General features: G+C 41.5%; 1 protein-coding gene across 1 annotated transcript in view; it reads right to left on the bottom strand.

Annotated features, from left to right (window-relative positions):
* Positions 1-3,180: 3,180 nt before the first annotated feature.
* Virma (vir like m6A methyltransferase associated) overlaps positions 3,181-17,342 on the bottom strand; it is a 65,148-nt gene continuing 50,986 nt past the window's right edge. Inside the window, exons 18-24 of the mRNA XM_021159733.2 lie at positions 12,522-12,674; positions 11,947-12,107; positions 10,358-10,454; positions 7,854-8,020; positions 6,826-7,157; positions 4,202-4,345; positions 3,181-3,513 (exon numbers count right to left, since the gene is read on the bottom strand). Coding sequence (XP_021015392.1) covers positions 3,359-3,513; positions 4,202-4,345; positions 6,826-7,157; positions 7,854-8,020; positions 10,358-10,454; positions 11,947-12,107; positions 12,522-12,674 — 1,209 coding nt within the window. The 3' untranslated portion in view covers positions 3,181-3,358. The remainder of the gene's footprint in view (positions 3,514-4,201; positions 4,346-6,825; positions 7,158-7,853; positions 8,021-10,357; positions 10,455-11,946; positions 12,108-12,521; positions 12,675-17,342) is intronic.

Here is a 17,342-nt window from a genome sequence, read left to right as displayed (position 1 = left end):
TCCCAGCACTTGGGAGGCAGAGGCAGGCGGATTTCTGAGTTCAAGGCCAGCCTGGTCTACAAAGTGAGTTCCAGGACAGCCAGGGCTACACAAAGAAACCCTATCTATAAATAAATAAATAAATAAATAAATAAATAAAGTGTGACATTAAGATTCTCTCCCATCTTATCTATATTTAGCTATTTTGAAATTACTTTTAACCACCTACAATTAAAATTATATTGTAATGTACTGGTTGGATTACTTAAGAATTCTGGATCATTTCATATTCATACACTTTATTATTTCTCTGTTTTAAAGTTTTATTTCATGTGGGTGGGTATATTGTCATTGTCTTCAGACACAGCAGAAGATGGCATTGGATTCCATTACAGATGCTTGTGAGCCACCATGTGGTTGCTGAGAATTGAACTCAGGACCTCTGGAAGAACAGTCATTGTTCTTAACCACTGAGCCATCTCTCCAGTCCTCTTTTTAAGGACACTGCTTATGGGATCATTGTCTTCAATATATTGTATATTTCCTGAAGACAGAAAATACCTGGCTTTGGGGTGGTAAGATGACTCAGTGGGTAAAGAGCTTGCCAAACCTAAGTCTGATCCCAGAACTCGCATAAAGGAAGAGATAAAGTGCCAACTCTACCAAGTTGTCCTTTGACCTACATAGACATGCCACGGCATACTCCCCCATCCCCATATATCACACAGACAGACGTACACTAATAATAAAGCACTTAAAAAAAGCCAGTACTTTGCTTTAACATTAAGGCCTGAACTAAGGCACTAAGACACGTGGAGACATGCTCAGGAGACATGTTCTACCTCTTGATCGCACCCTGTAGGTTTTCCCAAGGTTTTGTACTAACTGAAAAAAACTAACCTAACTGAAGTTTTACTGTCTGTAAAGCCCATCAATATTTTATTCTTTTGTATTTTTATGAAATGAATACAAATGATCCTATCCTCTATTTGTGCTACAGATGAAATACACTTTGTCCCCAAAGATATTCTGCAGTTCTAATTTCTAACTATCAAACACCACCATTGAAATGTCTAGTGCAAATAGACATTCACGGCACCAAAGTACACACACAACCACTCATTTTTGAAGAAATACAGTTATACACAGATCTAAATGTACTTGTAACCCTAACCCTTTAACTTACTCATTTTAAAATGACAAATCACAATATTAGGTGTTTGGAATTGTATTTCTATGGTGAATTGATTCTGTTTAAGTTCTAAGTAGCCTGCTAGTGTTTATCTTCTTTCTTCACTTTTGTAGTCCAGGATCTCACCCAGGGAACTGTGCCAACCATGATAGACTAGTATTACCATTGCAGTGTAATGAATTAAAGTTATCCCTTATCCAGCTTGTCCAGAGACCCACCTCCCATGACTCTAAATTCTATCAAATGGACAACACTAGTCATCATAGTACAGATGCAAACTGATACGAACTGAAAGCTTCTTAAAAGCAAGGCTCAAATAAATAAGAAGTCAAGACCCAGCCGGGCGTGGTGGCGCACGCCTTTAATCCCAGCACTCGGGAGGCAGAGGCAGGTGGATTCCTGAGTTCGAGGCCAGCCTGGTCTACAAAGGGAGTTCCAGGACAGCCAAGGCTACACAGAGAAACCCTGTCTCGAACCACCCCCCTCCCAAAAGAAGTCAAGACCCCTTACAGATGTATCACTCTACAGCCCAGCAAAAGAGGTAATGTCCTGGTGCTACAGGGGTGGGGGGAAAGCTAAGGTACTTGATTCAGATGGTGTAGAAATATGATTCAAAACCCAGGCTGGCAAACTCCTTACACTGTCTCTCCTCAACTACAGAAAGAGCATGTGAAAAGTCTACAAGGAGTGCCTCACCAGAACCTGGTTTTACCGAATGCCTGACCAATGGAACTGTGAGATTTTTTTCTTACATAAGCCATCCAGTCTATTTTGCTATGTTACAGCAGCCTGAGCAGACTAAGAGCTTGGGTTGTTCCAGACTAGTAGGAAGATTTTCATCACCTTGTACTTAAACATCAGAATCCTTCCATCTGAACTTTCCATGCACGTGTATGTGCGCACATGCGCATGCTCACTCACACACATGCATGTACACACACACACACACACACACACACACACACACACACACGCACGCACACGCACGCACACACACGCACAGAGACATATGCACATACACACACTCAGAAACATTGCTAGTAGTTAATCACACATGCTAGGCAAGTACTTCTATCAATCAGCTAAACCCTCAATTCTAAGGCTGAACTTTTCAAGGCCTTTTTTCCTAATAAACATATATTAAATGCACTCAAGTGATTCCCCAAAATAGAGGCTGTTAGGATGGAATGAGACTCATACACTTATTTTTGTTTAAGAGAACTCTATATTTTATGCCATTTATATAGGCTCAATGAATTAAGACATACCTTAGGGGAAATATGGCTCCTTGGTCAAAGTTATAAGTTTTATTTCTGAATATAAAGTAGATGCTTCTGATTCCCAAAATAACCGTATTACGATAAGCCAACTTTTCGGCTTTAAGTAACTCTATAATAAAATAGCATCCGTAGGTCCAAGCTTGCAGCAAAGCCTGTACTTCTAACATAAAGAAGTGTTTCGCTCCTTCTGGTACAGCAATGATTACTAAACTGTGTGGTGGGCACCTTAGTAAATAAGCATGAGTGCTTTAAACTTCTGAGGAAACAGCGACATCTGCTGGGCACCACACAAACTACGAATTGAGGTAGTTCCCATTTTCAGCACTGGGTAACTCTGGGTGACTTTCCAGGACAGCACACATTTGTAACGACCATTCAGCAGTTTGATAAACAGTACTGCTCAGGAAACCCGGACAGGGAAGGCTGCTGTTTCCAAGGGTGAGTGAGGCCTTGAGCGGTGTCCAGTTACTAGTGGTGATGATGGTGGAAAGTCTTCAGTTGCTTGGACCCTAACTGTTTAATAAACAAAAGTATCAAGTTTGTTTTTGGCCTAGGGACACTGTGAAAAAATTCCCGAGACACACTAAAGGGTGTCACAGGCTGAGAAAGTTTGGAAATATCTATAGTATAAGCAAGAGAAATACAAAAAAAAATTATTTAGTTTTTATCTTTCTACCTAGAAACTTTCTAAATAAATACCATATAAAATGGGAAAAATATATACAAACATACATACAAAGTTTGGATTTTTATTGAAATCTCGTTAAGTATCAAACAAAATCTGCTTTCTTCAGATAAAAATATTCTCTCAGATGTATCCAGATATAACTGCTAAGTCTAAATTGGTCCTTCAAGGTCTGTTTGTTTTTGTCCTCATGAAATGTCCATTTACTTGGGGTGTTGCCATCTATCGAGTAAAGGACCGTACATGACGACCTCTACCACTGCCTCCACTAACAAACTTTCCTCTCGAGCCTCCACTGCCGCTATTTGTACTAGCCCAGGATGGTCCCAGGCCCCCGCGGCCTCTAGAAGCTCGATCCCGGGGACTAGGGCGGTAACCTAGAAAAGAAAAAACAAGACCACTTTTAGTTCAAACATCTTCTCCTTGCCTGTTATATAGTGCTTATACTTTTAAACAGGTGAGCTGTGACTTATGAGAATTATATCCCAAATAAAACTTATTTTAGAGCTGCAGAGATAGCTCTGTGATAAGAGCATGGGCTGCTTTTTCAGAGGACTGTATGTGTCGGGTAACTCCAGTTCCAGGAAATCTTGTGTCTTCTTCTGCCCTAAACACACACACACACGAACTCACTCTCTCTCACACTCTCTCTCTCTCTCTGCACATTTTTTTAAAAACGGAACATATTTTCAGAACGCCCATTTTTTAAAAAAGGAGCATATTTTCAGAACGCCCATTTAAAACCAAAGCTGTCTGACAAGAATCCTAAACTTGAGATAGTAATGTAGAAAAAAAGATTCTATGCTTATACAGTACTGTATAGAACAGTAGCCACTATATGATGCTACTTTTGCTATCAAAACACTTTGCAATTCAAAAGACACCATAGCAACTGGTTTGTTTTTATAAATATGGCCCATTATCACGAGACATTTCAGATTACACTGGCAGTTAAGTTCCAGTCCCTGGTATAAGCCTAACTTCAAAATAAGTCTACATGCTAAAGTAAGTCTCTCCCAGAACAAAAGGCAATGACCTTCACAATCTGAAAAGAAGGACGCGTACCTGTAGAACTAAGCGGCCGTAATGGTGGAAGAGGACCCCTGTTAAAGTTGCTCTGCCCCCCTCGGCTTTCATTATAATTTCCTCGAGGAGTGTTCTGAGCACTCCAACTGGAGCCTCTGGTTCCTTCCCGACGACTGTAGTTTCCTAAACACAAAGAACACAATCAACTGATTTCACACTTGAGTTGCTTCCCTTGTTTGGGGGATTTCTGAATAAGGGTCTTGCCGTGTAAGAGCCAGACCAGCCTCAAACCTGCGGTCTGTCTGCCTTCCAACTCCTGAGAGTGGAGGCTACAGGCTACTCACATCACCCCCACTAGCCAACTCGATCAATGTGTCTGACAGGCTCTTGTTAATCTTCAAGGGTGATGATACAGCAGAAGCCGACCACCTCTACCTTGAGCAGCATCACACAGTGGTTAAGTGCAGGGTGACTACAGCACCAGACTGCCATGGTTCTGTAAAAGTGGGTTCTCAAGAACTCCACAACAAAGTCCTAAGCACAGATCCTGACGCCCTTCTGTGTACATGATTGTATTAATGGCAAACTAAGTCCCGTTCATTCACCTTCCTAACTCAGCAGGTATGAAAAGACGTCAGCAGTTTACCAGTGAAGAACCATTTCTGGCTGGGTTGGGATGGGACATGCCTGTCACCCCAGCACTCATGACATAAAGAAGACAAGATTTCCTTGACTACATAGTGAATTTAAGCCTGCCTCAGTACATACAACACATAAGGAGTACATAAGACCCTGTTTCAAATGAAATATAGTGTGTGTGAAATAGAGTACAAAGGTAAGGGAAGAAGACAGTGGGGGGAGGGGGAGGGACTGATTATCTCTGAAACCAGTGTAGAGACATATGCCTACAATTCCAGTATTTTCTGAAGCAGGAGGATCACAAATTTGGGATGAATCTTGCTATACAGCAACACTTCATATAAAAACAAAGTAAAACAATAACAACAAAGGAGCACTATCTGTAAGTATATTCAGTGTCTTCAAACAATTTAAAATAAATTAAATACAACATTTAAAAGAAAATAGGGGATGGAGAGATTACTCAGTAGTTAAAGCACTTACTGTTCAATCATGAAGACCAGATTCAAATACCAGCACCCGTATTAGGCAGCTCATGAATGCCCTTAACTGCAGCTCATGAATGCCCTTAACTGCAGTTCTAAGGGATCCAATGCCTGCCTCGTCTATAGACTCTGTAAGCACACACATACATGTATGCACATGTGTATAGACACATACACAAATAAAACTGGATTTTAAGAAGAAGAAAAAGATATAAACCATATACACCTGTGCATGCCCAGCACTTTGCAAGGTCAGCACCAGCAAGAGGAAGGCAGCAGTTATTGAACTACATAGCAACAACCCGTCTCTGAAAGAGAATGCAGAGAGCAATGGGGACAGCACAGAGGGGAAAGAGCAAGCTACAAAAGCATGAGGAACTGCCGTAACACACACACACACACACACACACACAGAGGAATGTTGGGCAAGCATAGGTGGCCTACTTGTGATGCCAGCACGTGAGAGGCAGTGACAGGGTATGCATGCACCCCTGTCCCATGCCGGCTAGCTAGTCTAGCTGAATCAACATGCCTGGGGTAAAGCGAAAGGTTCAGTATGAGTATCTAAGGTGGAGAGCATTTGAAGAAAACAAGTATCAACCGACCTCTAGCACCCATATATACCTTTGCCTTCATCTGCACACATATACCCATACATACCACTAATGAGTGGAAACCATGAAAGATAAAAAAAAAAAATAGGTAAGAGAAGCAAGAGGCCAACTATAGAGAGCAACAAGACTGTGCTGAGAGGTGTAATTGTGAAAATAACACATGTTGCTCAGGAGGGATATATAAAATTGTCACTGTGAGAGCTAGAGAGATGGCTCAAGCTGCCCTCCAGAGGACAGGGTTTAATTCCCAGCACCTACATGTAGTTCACACCTGTCTTAACTCCAGCTTCAAGGATCCAATGCCCTCTTCTGACCTCACTGGGCAATAGGCACACATGTAGTGTATAGACCACAAACAAGCAAAATACCCACACAAATAAAATACATTAAAATTTTCTTCAAGTTGGTATGGTAGTGCACATCTTTAACCCTAGGACTCGGGAGGCATAGGCAGCTGGAACCTGAACTACATAGTGAGATTCAGACCAGTCAAGGGTACATTGTGAGACACTGCCTCAAAAACAAGTTTTCTCCCTCTATGTAAAAAGGAAAATAGTTAAGAAAGGGCCTGAAGAGATGGCTCAGCAGTTAAGAGCACTGACTGCTCTTCTAGAGGTCCTAAGTTCAAATCCCAACAATCACATGGTGGCTCACAACCATCTGATCAATGCCTTCTTCTGGTGCATCTGAAGACAGCTACAGTGTACTCATATACATAAAATAATTAATCTTTTTTAAAAAAAAAAGGAAAAAGGAAAAAGGCAGGAAGGAAGGAGCCCTCATAACTAAAAGTACAACACATCAAAAGGAGCCACAGAGGCAGCTTAACTGGAGGGAGAGAGAAGTCCCTGAGCCCATTCTATCTGGGCCACGTGTTTACTACTCCATCACTCCGGCCCATTAGAAAACATACAGAGGCACTTACCTTTCGAAGCAGGTGGTGTGAAAAACCTGTTCTGACTATGAAAAGCACCCCGTCCTCCTCGGTTGCCTGAAAATCCACCACGAGAGGAGATCTTCTGTGAGACTTTGAGCGGCCGTTTTGGCGGGGGTATTCCATCTTGAGGGACCACTTCTTTACTTTCAGCTGCAACAAAGTCATCCACATGCATAGATGGTGGCCTGCTCGTGTTCTGCTTTCTCTGACGGAAAATATCATGGGGCCGTATGCCCTGTCCAAATCCTCCCCGGCCCCGGCCTCTAGGTGGTGGCACAACATGAGCTCGTTTGGCAGGTTCAATGTATTCAGATTTTCCACTGTTAAGACAAAAGCACTCTATGAGAAAATTGTTCTCTTTCAGATTTCCAATGAAAATGTCATAGTTCACCTTTACAATACTAAAAATGGAATGGCACTCCGCGACAGGAACTGTCCCAGTAATATTACTTTCTGTGATAATATAACAAACTAGCTAAAAATCGTGTGCTTGTTTATTGATAAGACTAACAATATTTTTGTTGTTGTTTTGAGACAGGGTTTGTCTATGTAGTCCTGGCTGTCCTGGAACTCAGAGATCTACCTGCCCCTGCCTCCTGAGTGCTGGGATTAAAGGCATGAACCAACAAAAAGGCATGAACCAGCAAGACTAACAATATTTTTAAACAAACCAGTCTGTTTCTTGATCAATGAAAGACCAACACAAGGACTTACAAGTGCCCTGGGTTCAAACCCCAGCAACAACAGCAAAAAAAGACCAATAGCATACACCAGTCACTTCCTGAAATTATTCATTTTAAACATTATTATTCTTATGCCATTCAAGATGACACAAACTTTTAATCTCAGAATTTGGGAGGCAGAGGCAGGCAGATCTCTGTGAGCTTGAGGTTAGCCTGGTCTAAACAGTCCAAGATAGTCAGAGCTACATAATAGAGGCTCTTGTCTCAAAAGGGAGAGGGGTTTACAATTAGGTGTTTATTGTAAACTACGATCATCAGTAGAAGGAATTTTACCTGGAAGTTATGAATGTCTCGTGCTTATGCTTCCCGAGTTTAAATCCCTTAGTAGTCTTGGTTCTTCCTGGAGATGATGGTTCTGACAGAAACGAGCGCTCCAGTTCTGAATGCAAATCAAAGTCACTGCAGCACTTTTCTGAAAGCTCAATTAAGTCAACCTTTACCTGCAGTCATAAAAATAAGAGAGAACATAGTAAAGTTTGTGTAACTTTCACTACAGAAACTGCCATTACCTACAAATTCCTTTTCACTTTCATGGTAATTTGATTCTAAATCTACCTCTAACTTTTCAGGAAGTCACATCATTGGTATTAACAAATACAGAAAGCCCTGGGAATTCAACTAACGATTTCGTGGCATTCCTCCTCAGGAAAGCTGCAGGTCTGCAAATCTAGGGAACAGCTATGTGACAGGAAACTCAGGATTACACTATATAAATAAAAAACAGAATACCCAAAGAACATTAACAATAACGTGGAGACAATGCAATGGCCACCTTGTGTGATCGGCCACACTCATTAGAAAAGCGTTATGTGCTGCAGACTCCCAAAAGCTTGACGCATTTCATGACATTCTAACCTATGTATAATGTCAGAGAAACGAGAAAGCTACTTACAAGGTCTAAAATTTCTCTAAACCATGGTCACAGTTATCACTGTGAGAGAGTCCTGTTTAAGCTTACTTTAAAAAGAGAGCTTAGCTGAGCAGTATTGGTTCACACCTTTAATCTGAGCACTCAGGAGGCAGAGCCAGACAGATCTCTGAGTTCAAGGCTACCCTAGTCTATATAGCAAGTTCCAGGATAGCCAGAGATACACAGAGAAACTGTCTTGAAGATTCTCCATACCCCCGCAAAAGGAAAGCTCAGGTTTTGTCATGTTTTATTTTTATTTTTGTCAAGCTCTTTGTCTGTAGCTCAGTGTGGCCTAGGAAGGACTAGTGGCCCAGACTGGCTTCAAATTTGTAGCAATTCTGTCACTTTAGTGCTAGAATTTCAAGTGTGAGCACCACTCTCAGCTGAAAATGAACAACCTCTCACAAATTATACTGTCAACTACATGTGAGGTTGCTTCTTTCTTTCTTCCTTCCTTCCTTTCTTTCTTTCTTCGGTTTTTCGAGACAGGGTTTCTCTGTATAGCCCTGGTTGTCCTGGAACTCACTTTGTAGACCAGGCTGGCCTCGAACTCAGAAATCTGCCTGCCTCTACCTCCCGAGTGCTGGGATTAAAGGCGTGCGCAACCACTCCCGGCTGGTTTATTTATTTTTACTCTATCTGTATGAAAGTTTTGCCTGTGAGTATGTACGTGCCTGATACCCAGAGAGGTCACATGCGGGCATCAGATTCCCGAGAACTGAAGGTACCAGTAGTTGTGAGCTGCTATGTAAGTGCTAGGAACTAAAGGTAAATCCTCTACAAGAGCATCAAGTACTCGGCTGTTGAGCCATCTCTCCAACTCCCATGTGGGAGTATTTAAAATAACAGTAGGTAAGACCCAATCATAATAAAATTCTGTGCTTATTTTTAAGAGAGAGGTTCTTATCACATATAGCCCTGGCAAGCTTGGAACTCACTATGTAGATTAGACTGGCCTTGAGCTCACAGATATTCTCCCGCCTTGGCCTTCCTAGGACTGAGATTAGAGGTATAGGCCACCATGCCTAACCAAAATTCAGTGTTTCAGTCACACTGCCTAAATTTTAATTTTCCAAGAGTTACACAAAGCTACTCGCTACTGTACCAAAGAAAGAAAAGCATAGAGTACAGAGTTTACTGGACAGCACAGTTCTAATGAATCACTAAAAAGTTTATAGTAAAAATCAATTCTTTAATTCAAGGTTAGTTATACTGTGTGTGTGTTTGTGTTTGTGTGTGTGTGTGTTTTCCTTAAAGGAAAAGCAGCTCTCAATACACAAAACACATCTTAAATACAAAGGAGCCCATGCTTTCAGTTTCCGTTTCATGATAAACACTAGTACCCTTTGGACAGGGAATATACCCAATAGATTTCTTTGATAAAGGAAATAGGTAATACACGGGTACAGTACGATGTGGCTAGCATCACCTGCAGCACCACAGCTCTGAGAAGAACACAACAGCCTGCATTTACACTAATGAACCTTTGCAGCACTATGCTTACGAACATCAACTACTGCCCCAGGGCAGAGGCCACGCCATTCCTCCCCTGGAATACAGTGCAGACCAACAGTCTGATCAGAAATGTTTTCTGTGCTCCAGAGGGCATGCGTAACAATGTAATGTTTCCCTCATCATAATCTCAAAATACAAACTACTAACTAGATCAACGAAATGAAATGAATAGTATCAAAGTGATGAGTTCTAGATTTCAATAAAGTGGGAGACTGTCATAGAGATAACATGAATTTGTCCTCAAATGGACCTTAAGTGTACAGTACATAAACTGTTAGAATGTTATCAACATACAAAGAAGCCAACAGAAATATCAACTTTTTCTAAAGATAAGTAATAAAATCTTTTATACCAAATCCAAGTCTGTATCGATCTCTTCAGCCTGAAATGGAGTAAACCACATAGATTTCAACTGATCGTCCATGACATCAGCCAACACATATGCAGTCCTAGAATATGGAAAAAGTATCTGGTCAAAAGCAGAATCTCAAAATAAAGTATCTTATCTAAGTAAAATAATTAAAATTATTATCCTCCAGAGTATTAACAGGATTAGCCCTTAATCATTCAAAAAGCTATTCAAGAATCAGGTATCCTTAAAAGCCAAAGATTCAGAAAACAAACCTGAATTTGGTGGGGCTGGGGAGAGACCAATGAAATGACTCCTAATGATCTGCTGCACCTGCAGCTCGGGGCCTGGTCTAGTCTTCAGAGAGGCTGCCTCTGGCAGCTGATGGGAGCAAATACGGAGACCCAGAGCCAAACATTAAGTGGAAAGAATGCCCAGAGTGGAGGTTTCCAGTGGGTCTGTCCCCTTGAAGCTCATGGAACCCCAGGGAAAAGAGGAAAGAGAAATTGTGGGGGCCAGAGAAAGAGAGGAAACTGGAAGAGTGCAGTCTGCAGAGCCCCTCCAAAAACAACTAAGCAGGGCTCGTGGGGGCTCACAGGGACTGAAGCAGCAATCACAGAAGAGCCTCCATGGGTCTGCCCTACATCCTGTGCATCCATGTTATGGTTGCTGGCTTGTTGTTTGGGGTGTGGGGGGCTCCTGACAGTAGGAGTGTGGGTGTCCTGACTCTTTTGACTGCTTTTGGGACCCTTTTCCTTTTCCTCCTACTGGATTGCCTCCCTCAGCCTGATGTAAGGGCTTGTGCCTGGCCTTACTGTATATTGCTGTGGCATATCTGGCTAATGTCCCTGGGAGGCCTGTTCTTTTTTTGGCCAAGGAGGGGATGCTGTGAATCTCAGAAGAGGGGAAGTTGTAAAGGAACTGGGAGGAGTGCCTTGAGAAAGGAAGCAGGAGAAGCTGCCGTGAGAATGTATTGTGTAAGGAAAAAAACATCCAACTCTAATAGGCTTGTGGCTCTCCGTAAATCAAACAGAGCCTGGATTTATTTCCAAAAATGCAGGTTGATAGCACTGTACCAATTTGAATAGAAACTGCTAATATATAAATTTTCTAAATACAGAAACTAATTGTGTCATGTTAGATGGTCAATAAGGCTACAATACTCTAAAGGTCAAGAGAGAGATACCCTCAGTTCAGTATCACAGCTCACACCCACCATTCTAGTAGTCAGAAGGCTTAGGCAGGAGAATCACAAATTCTAAGCCAGCCTAATCTATATGAAATCCTATTTTCAAAGGAACAACCACAAAAAAGAAGTTATATGTTCTCAAAGCTTGGGTCAGTCAACCTTGGTCTGCCAGCCTGTTTTTATTTAGGCTATATGCCAGGCATAGATGTACATTTTTAAAGTTTTTCTTAAAAAGCAAAAAGAAACAAACAAAACTATAAAATATGAAAGAGGCTGTAGATAATGTGCAGACTTTGGGATTTTTACTATTTCTTTAAAAACAAACACTTGGCTGACCCAATCTAGACTCTAGCAGCCATTCTTTAAATGTACTCTATTTAAACTCAAATCCTGGTCATTTTACCTGTTGTTAAATAAATTCTGGAGAGACTCTGGAGCTGACAGTACAGGCTCTACATCTTGGTCACTGAGAGGCAAAGGCTCACCAGATGACTCCAGCATCTGCTTCAGTCCAATTACATTATCCAGCAAAGACTCCAGACTGTCATCATCTTTAGAATGTTCCTAGACACAGCACAAGCAATGAGAGGGTGCCAACAAAGAAAACCATAGCACTTAAGCCTTATCTACTGACGGGAGCCAAAGAGGTGGAAGTATACACTACAACTCTGGAACAGCATCCAGTCACCAACTTAACAGTGAACATATTAAGTAAGACATCAAAGCCGCTTGTCATTTTATCTCTAAACGGTGGCAGCAGAGGCATCCTGCACTCAAAAGTAAACAGTTCACACACAACTCCTCCCTCTGTTTACTCCTGAGACTCATGCCATGACGGAGAAGTGCACTCCACATCATTGATCCAAAGAGTTCCCCAGCTGAGGGTCCCTCATTCAAGCGGTCACCACAGAAAGGTGGGGTCAGCCACCCTGAGAAGGAGCACTGATTCATTACTATGTTTTCTAGGTTTCTTTTTACCAAAACAAGCTTCTCTAGTTCAAGGAACAGACTCTCTGGACTCTCTTCTTTGCTCTGTAGGAGCTGTTTTAACTCTGCAGCGTTAAGACTCATCGTCCGGGGTGGGTGAGCGCCCTCTACCTCCATGAGACCACTATCGTCTCCACAACAGCCCTGTAAATGTCACACACAAGGTAAGTTTGAGAACAGAGAAATCTACAACGATGCTTCTAAATTTATTCATCTATTTCAACCATTTGCTATGATGTCCCCTCAACACTATAATTTTTACAACCCAACAGATGCTAGTTTTAAAAAGGACACAGTTAACCGGGCGTGGTGGCGCACACCTTTAATCCCAGCACTTGGGAGGCAGAGGCAGGCAGATTTCTGAGTTCAAGGCCAGCTTGGTCTACAGAGTGAGTTCCAGGGCAGCCAGGAGTACACAGAGAAGCCCTGTCTCGAAAAACCAATAAATAAACAAATAAACAAACAAATAAATAAACAGGTAAACACATATATTTAAATTACTGACATATATTTCTCAATAGCAAACACTTGCATTGCTAGAACAGATAGCTGACATGTTGGAGAGGCAAGAAGATGCCTACAAGAACAAAGAACTGAAGCAACCTGAATTACATCTCTGAAGACAAAAGAGGCACTAAGAACAGCAACTATCACATGCAAGACCTGCCACACAAAAACACAAGTATTTTCTACTTTAAAATCATATGTATTATAAACACACAAAAAGATGCATGTTAGACAGTTCTGTACATGCAAGGAGTAGTGACAAGCCCAGCATCCCTTGTTTTAAATGACTCAAAAGGAACTATGTTCTACCAGGAATAAAATCTCAAAATAAAAGTGTCACTACCTATCCTGATGCAGGATTTAATGCCTTTGTGTTGAATTTTCCTAAATTTAGGTACACCGTGTGTGTGCAGGAACCCGTGAGGACCAGAGGGTGTCAGATCCCCTAAGACTGGAGTCACAAGCAGTTCTTGCTGCCTGTGTGGGTGCTGGGAACCAGGGCCTCTGCAATGGTAGTGTACACTCTCAACCACTGATCTCTCCAGCCCTGATGATTTAGTATTTTTAACTGCCACAAACATTTACAATTTTGTTTGCAATTCATAACATTTGTCCTGAAAATGCTCAAATGTCAAAAACAAACTGAACATTCTTCTTTTTAAAAAAATAATATAAGTTCCCATGTAGCCCAAATTGGCCTCAAACTCGCTGTTGGCCTCGACCTGGTCCTCCTGCCTCCATTTCCCAATTGCATGGATAACAAGCATGTGCTACCTAACTGGGCTATTGAATGAAAGACTTCTCTTCACAGTGAGCCTGATGGGGGCACTTGCTCTTTTCAGAGAACACCAGGCTAAGGAAGTAAGGGCACTGGCTTTAACCAGAAACCCACAAGCCCCTGGGTCTATAGTTGTACGGCTGTATGCTGAATGGTGGATTATCTAATCCATGTGTTCTTAGAGAAAAAGATAAATTCAAACAGTGTGCTGAAGGAGTCAAGGCTCTACTCAGACTATCCTCTAAAGGTGCACTTTATAAACTGAAAGATTCTATACATCTCTAAGAACCCAACCCGACCAAACAGTTTGCTTATTTTGTTGGTGTACTTGCAGTGGGGATCAAACCCAGGTTCTATACCTACTACTAGGCAAGTGCTCCACCACTGAGCTACAGTCTCAGACCCTAGGAAGTTTGTAAACAAAACACAATACTTACATTGTAACCCATTTGCTTCTAATTAAAAGTAGTCTTAGAAAATGGAGGATCAATAGCTGAGCAGAGGTAATGCATACCTTTAATCCCAGCACATGGGAGGCAGAAGCAGGTATCTAGCCTGATACATACATACATACATACATACATACATATCCATCCATCCATCCATCCATCCCGGAGTCTTCCTGCTACTGGTACTGTTGGGTAAACTGAGCAATGTGCTGAGGAAACATGTGCTGTGGGGGTAGAACAGTTCCAGGACAGCTAGGGCTACACAGAGAAACTCTGTCTCAGGGGCCAGGGGGTTGGAGAGGTGGGTAGAGGGTCAAATTTACAATATGGTGACAAGTAATAACAATTCTTAAGGGTTTTACAAACTAAACTCCTGTGTGGTTTCAGGAAAATAGACATTTTATTAAATTTGTGTGTGAATCCCTCATAAATTTTATCTGTCAAACATTATCTATTAAGTTATATAACACCAGTCAAGTGTAATGGCGACTTTTATAATCCAAGCAACTAGGGGAAGAGACAAGAAGACAGCAAGTTCAAGGACAGTCTAGACAGTTCAATGACATCACACTACAAAAGGAAAGAAGGACTGGGGATGTAGTTCAGTGGTAGAACACTTGCCTAGGGTGTGCTAGGTCCTATCTGAGTTCAGTCCCCAGCAACATACACACAAAAATTAAAAAGAAGAACACAAAAAGAATGACTCACCACAAACAGCCTCAGAGATTGTGACACACCACCAAAGTCATTTAAGTACTAAATTAAGCATTCCAAAAGGACACCAGTAAGGGCCACACCAAACCTAACACCAATCCCAGGAACTCACACCGTACAAAGAGAGAATGGAAGCCCAGAAGTTGTCCCCTAACTTCCACAGGGCATTTTTAATTTTTTAGAAAAGATTTATTTGCTTAGTTTATGTAAATACACTGTCACTGTGTTCAGACACCAGGAGAGGGCATCAGATGCCATTACAGACGGTTGTGAGCCACCATGTGGTTGCTGGGAACTGAACTCAGGACCTCTGGAAGATCAGTCAGTGCTCTTAACCACTGAGCCATCTCTCCAGCCCCAGCAGCATTTAATTTAAGAGTTTCAAAAGAGGAGGAAAGACCCAGAATATCTGAGGAGATAAGGTTGCATGCCTCCCAAACTTATGAACTATACTGATCTACACTTCCAAGGAATGACCAAACTCCAAGTATGAAAATCATGATGAGATCCACAAACAGATACCATTTAGGGCCAATCTAACCACCCACATGGCTATTGAATGACTAAAAGGTGGATAGTTCTCATGTGTAGATTTGTTGGACACAGAGTGACTCTTGTGCAAGACAAGGGAGACTTCACCAAGCTCATAGAATGGTGCTCATTTTAAAACATACAAATTATTCTTTTCTGACATCATCTGCTGTTGGGACCATGGGTGAATCAGATTAACTACAACTTTAGGAAACAAAATTGTAAAGATCAACAAAACTGACAAACATTTAACCAGACTTAGGAAAAGAAAACAGAGAAAGAAAGAACACAGAAAGCAGCAGAGGCGGGGCACTAGCCTAGCATGAGGCCCCAGGTTCAATATCAAGCACCACACCAAGGAACGACTCAATTTACAAAAATCAGGGGGAAAGACAAGACAGTTTACCAGAAACTTTGGAGTTTATAAGAAAATACTTAGGGGGCTGGTGAGATGGCTCAGTGGGTGAGAGCACCCGACTGCTCTTCCGAAGGTCCGGAGTTCAAATCCCAGCAACCACATGGTAGATCACAACCATCCGTAACAAGATCTGACGCCCTCTTCTGGAGTGTCTGGAGACAGCTACAGTGTACTTACATATAATAATAAATAAATAAATCTTAAAAAAAAAATACTGTAGCCGGGCGTGGTGGCGCACGCCTTTAATCCCAGCACTCAGGAGGCAGAGGCAGGCGGACTTCTGAGTTCAAGGCCAGCCTGGTCTACAAAGTGAGTTCCAGGACAGCCAAGGCTACACAGAGAAACCCTGCCTCGAAAAACCAAAAAAAAAAAAAAAAAACTTATACAATTATATGCCATCAGATACTGAAGATGAACACAGAGAAATGTATTTCCAAAAGAATGAAAAAAGAAACTCAGTCTTAGAATAATCTGAATGGACTTAATTAAATTAGTATTCTTAAAGAGAAAAGGGGCTCCTGTCAGCAGATCATTCTCTAAAATTGGAGCAACACAGAGAAGATAAGCGAGGCCCAGTACAGGGATGACATCAATTGGTGAATCATGCCATTCCTCACAAGAGAACAAAACAAAGAAAAGCCCAGACCCCAAATGGCTTCATTAGTGTTAAACAATTAGTAATCTACACCAAGCAGTGGCGGCACACACCTGTAATCTCAGCACTCAGGAAGCAGAGCCAGGCACATCTCTTTGAGGTTGTGTCCAGCCTTGTCTACTAATTGAGTTCCAGGACAGCCAGGCCAACAGAGAAACCCTGTCTTAAACATAAGCACACATACACACAACACACACACACACCGTTCACAAACTTCTAAAACCTAACAAATGAAATCTCTTCAGCTTATCAATGAAGTCAAAAAACATTACCAGAAAGGACAATTATAGACCAAGATCCCTTATGAACACATACATAAGAAATCCTTACTAAATAAAACAAATTGGATCCATAAAAGGAATCCATACATAAAAGGAATCGAACTGGACTAATCCCAGGAAAACAATGTGGGTTCAATAATCAAAACCTAATCCACTTATAGTAATACAAAGAAAACCCATGTGATTATCACAATAGAATCACATAAAGCATTTAACAAAATTCAACAACCTTTCACAACACAGACACATAATATGTAACCCTGGCTAGCCTGGAACTCACTATGTAAACAGACTAGGCTAGCCCTGAACTCATGTCATTCCTCCTTTCTGTGTGAGTGCTAGGATCAGAAGCATGGACCACCAAGAAGAGGAAAACTTTGACAACAAAACTGGAGGACAATATCAGACAGGATAGGTTACCAAAAAAAAAAAAAAAAAAAAAAATTACAAATCACATACAGTTTCTCACAGAAGCTGTT

Source organism: Mus caroli, chromosome 4, assembly GCF_900094665.2.
Source record: "Mus caroli chromosome 4, CAROLI_EIJ_v1.1, whole genome shotgun sequence".
In the NCBI taxonomy this organism is placed as follows: domain Eukaryota; kingdom Metazoa; phylum Chordata; class Mammalia; order Rodentia; family Muridae; genus Mus; species Mus caroli.
The sequence above is the reverse complement of the archived record's forward strand: the minus strand, read 5'-3'. Positions and strand labels throughout refer to the sequence as shown.